This window comes from Myotis lucifugus, unplaced genomic scaffold, assembly GCF_000147115.1.
Source record: "Myotis lucifugus unplaced genomic scaffold, Myoluc2.0 scaffold_66, whole genome shotgun sequence".
Lineage (NCBI taxonomy): Eukaryota > Metazoa > Chordata > Mammalia > Chiroptera > Vespertilionidae > Myotis > Myotis lucifugus.
Genome location: NW_005871114.1, coordinates 4,000,967 through 4,004,599, shown reverse-complemented (window position 1 = coordinate 4,004,599; position 3,633 = coordinate 4,000,967). Strand labels below are relative to the sequence as shown.

At 40.3% G+C, this 3,633-nt stretch overlaps 1 protein-coding gene across 1 annotated transcript in view; it reads left to right on the top strand.

Annotated features, from left to right (window-relative positions):
* SLC35G1 (solute carrier family 35 member G1) overlaps nt 1-3,633 on the top strand; it is a 16,124-nt gene that overhangs the window by 3,275 nt on the left and 9,216 nt on the right. The window contains exon 3 of the mRNA XM_006090049.3: nt 2,687-2,867. Within this exon, the coding sequence (XP_006090111.1) occupies nt 2,687-2,867 (181 nt within the window). The remainder of the gene's footprint in view (nt 1-2,686; nt 2,868-3,633) is intronic.

The window sequence follows — 3,633 nt, the reverse complement described above, 5'->3', positions numbered from 1 at the left end:
CAAACCCATGGACACAGTTGATAGTATGGCGAAGGCCTGGGTTGGGTGCGATCCGGCAGGGCTAGAAGGGGTCAATAGGGAAAAAAGGGGACATATGTAATAGTTTCAACAATAAAGCTTTTTTTTTTTAATTAAAAAGTTACTAGTTGGGTCTAATTCCCAACCAGGATTGCAAATCACCAGTTTAAAGCAGAGATTAGAGAATTGAGCAACTTTTCTGTTTTCTTCTCACACGAAATTGCACTATGGCCAATTAATTTGAGTTATTTAGAGTCATCAAATTAATAGAAATGCTTATAGTAGGATATGAACTTGAAGCTTATTACATAAGCAAATGCCTATGGATTATGCTACTCTTGCTCATCTCCATTGACAGAGTATTGAAATTACTATTCAGTAAGAGACTGAGGGTTGCCTGTGTAGAGCCAGTTCTCACCCCCATTAACAAATAATCAAGTTCAGCAAGGCCTTATACCAACTGTCCTGTCCCCATCGGGAAGCATGGGCCTTAAGAGTTTATAGGCAAGAAAATATGTGAGTAAAAGTGTTTTAAGGAAAAGATAATCAGAGCCAGGGGTGTGAAATTAAGTTTTCAAAGAGTTAAAATAGCATGTTAAAATATTCCTGGAGAGAAATCGAGAAGTTTAGGTTGCAGAAGATCCTTTAAATATAGACCAGGGAGATGTTTTCTGCCCTTGATCTCGTTCTGTTCTAAGGGTGTAGGTTCTCTGTATGGGTTGGGTTTCTTTGAAGAAAAACTATTTTATTTGGACTTGAACTCTGAAATTTCAGAGGCTAAATTCTAAGGCTGACTGCAGCCAAAACATGTATGAGTGGTGCTTAACTTAGCAGTCTTGTAAAGCTTCCTTTTCATGGGCTGAGTAGGTATGTGTAGTTTGTTTCTGCAGTATCTGAGCACATGCTTACAGAACAGAATGTGGAGATTCTGGCACTTAGACAACATAAAATCTGTAACATGACAGCTCAATCATTCTCTTCAGCTGTGTACCTAGAACAGGAAGAGGTGAAGCCTCTGACCAGCATGGCATGTGTTACTGTGAAGGTCAGGCTGTAGAATGCCACCAGGAAGACTGCATCATCACACTTTGTAAATGTGTCACTTGTGGGCAAAGATATCTATCTAACACTAGGATCTTGAAATATATTACCTGGTGTTTGCCTTTATAATGGAAGGACATTTTAACACACACACACACACACACACACACACACATCATTATGTAATACCATTCTACAGTGGAAGAATACATTATACATTCCTAGATGGAATGGTGATCCTGGTTTTACTACAAGTTGCATGTCCTCACACATCCTTTAGCTCTGCGTGCTCTTAGCAAATGAGAGCCAGTATTGTTTACTTCTTATTCTCTCCTTTTTGTGTGTGAGTTTAGGTGTGGCCTTTTAGGGTGTTCTCTGCTCACTCTACTCCATTTTGCTCTCCTGAATGCCAGGGGGTGAGATTGAAAGAAGGTTCTACTCCTGTTTTAGGCAACTAAGACAGAGGAAGTGGCTAAACAGAAGTTTAATGCTCAGTCAGACTGTCATTAAGAGATTGAATACTTGATGGCCTGGAGAAAGCAAAAGTGCCCTGGCTCAGGTCAACCAGGTAGTTGGTATTGGATGACAATTCTAATTTTAAAATGTATTTTAAAAGCACTTTGGGCCCTGGCCGGGTGGCTCTGTTGCTTGGAGCATCCTCCCATACACCAAAAGGTTGTGAGTTTGATTTCCGGTCTGGGCACATACCTAGGTTGCTGGTTCAATCCCTTGTCAGGGTGTGTATGGGAGACAACTGAACGAACGATGTTTCTCTTTCACACTGATGCTTCTCTCTCTCTCCCTCTCCCTCTCTCCCTCCCCCTCTCCCTTTCCCTCTCCTCTCACTTTCATCAATATCCTTGGGTGAGGATTAAAAAAGAAAAAAAAGAAAGCACTTTGGGGTCAGAAGGGTAGGTAGCCCCCCCTCCCCTTGCCCTGGAAGAGTTTATGCTCTAAATGAAAGATACATTGTAAACCATGAGAGGTTTAAATAAAGATTTGACTAATGGTTCAAATTAACAAAAGACAGAGCCTTCCTAAATCATTCTGTTGCCGTGCTTTTACCCTCTGCATCTTTCCATGATTCTCTCACATCCTTTTATTCAGGTCTTCCATGTGCCTGGCATGAACAAGACAGCTGAGGCCCCAGCCCTGGAGGACCTCGCAGGCTTGTGGGGGAAGTCAGCTCATCAACAAGTAGCCATAGAACACAGTTATAAACTGCTTTCCAGGAAAGATCACTTTCTTCATAAAGCACAGTTCACCAGTGAGATGATATAAAACATCATTTGGAAGCATTTTTCTCCAGCCATCTTGACAAGCATTTCTTAAAAGATTTCTCTACTGTCTTTACTTCTTTTTGACTTGTAGGTGAGGGAGTTCAAGGAAATCCATTTTATAGGGTGAAATTGCATTTCAGAAAACACAGGTTTAAATTGTTTCCTTGGTCTATGGTTCTTCATTTTTGGTGGGAAAAATGTTTCCGATCCAAAAAATAGACATGCTTAGGAGGTGATATTTGCAGCTTGTTAGCCATTAACACTGTCCCATTTTTCTCAGTTTCTAAGTGAAAATGATAAAGCATACACTTGGAAGTAAGGACTAACCAGAATTCAATCTTTTTCAGAAGCCAAGAAGAAAGCACCCTGTCGTGGACTTGGCTTGTTTTACACATTATTGTCTGCCTTCCTTTTCTCAGTGGCCTCTTTATTTGTTAAAAAAGTGCAAGACCTCCATGCTGTAGAAATTAGTGCATTCCGATGTGTGTTCCAAATGTTAGTCGTTATCCCTTGCTTAATATACAGAAAGTAAGTATTTCTTAAGGGCAAAGTAGATGGTATTAATAAATGCTTGTAAATCTTTTGACCTGCCCAAATTTACTTATAGTATCTGCTTTAATCCTTCTCATAGATTTGCCAGTCCCTACACCCTTTGGCTCTGATTACTGAAAAGTCACAAGGATCCCACCTAAATAAGATGCTCATAAGCACACACAACATGCCCAACAGAGGGGAAGAAAGAGATTCAGTTATTCTCCACCCTCATTTTGAAAACAAAACTCTCCTAGTATAATTCCTCTCATCGTGTACCACCTTCCCTTCTTAGTATTTGGAAGAAAAAGTAAACAAGAGGATGTGGTAGTGTCTCCCAGTGTCAGAGGTTTCTCTAGGTAGAATAGGTTGCTCTGCTACAAGGGCAGACAGAAGGCTACCATAGTAATATTTAGGTGTAAGGTGCTGTGGGAAAGGGGAAAGGTAATCTTGAGGAGAGGCTTTTTAACTGCTTTCCATATTCAGTGTCCTCATCTGTAAACTGAAGGGAATGACATTTATCCTCTACCTTTAGAGGGCATACACAGGGTGCCCTCTAAAAACTGTATTAATACTTTGACCTGTGGTTACAAGAATCAAATGGAATTTATTATAGATCAGAGTGTTTTGTAAAAAATGTAGTATTGACTTGTAGGTGAGGGATATTTCTTCAGCGAGTTAAAGGAAATCCATTTTATAGGGTGGATTTATAGATGGTCCATCCCATCTTCTTCATTCATGTGAATTCTGCTCTCCCCCCCCC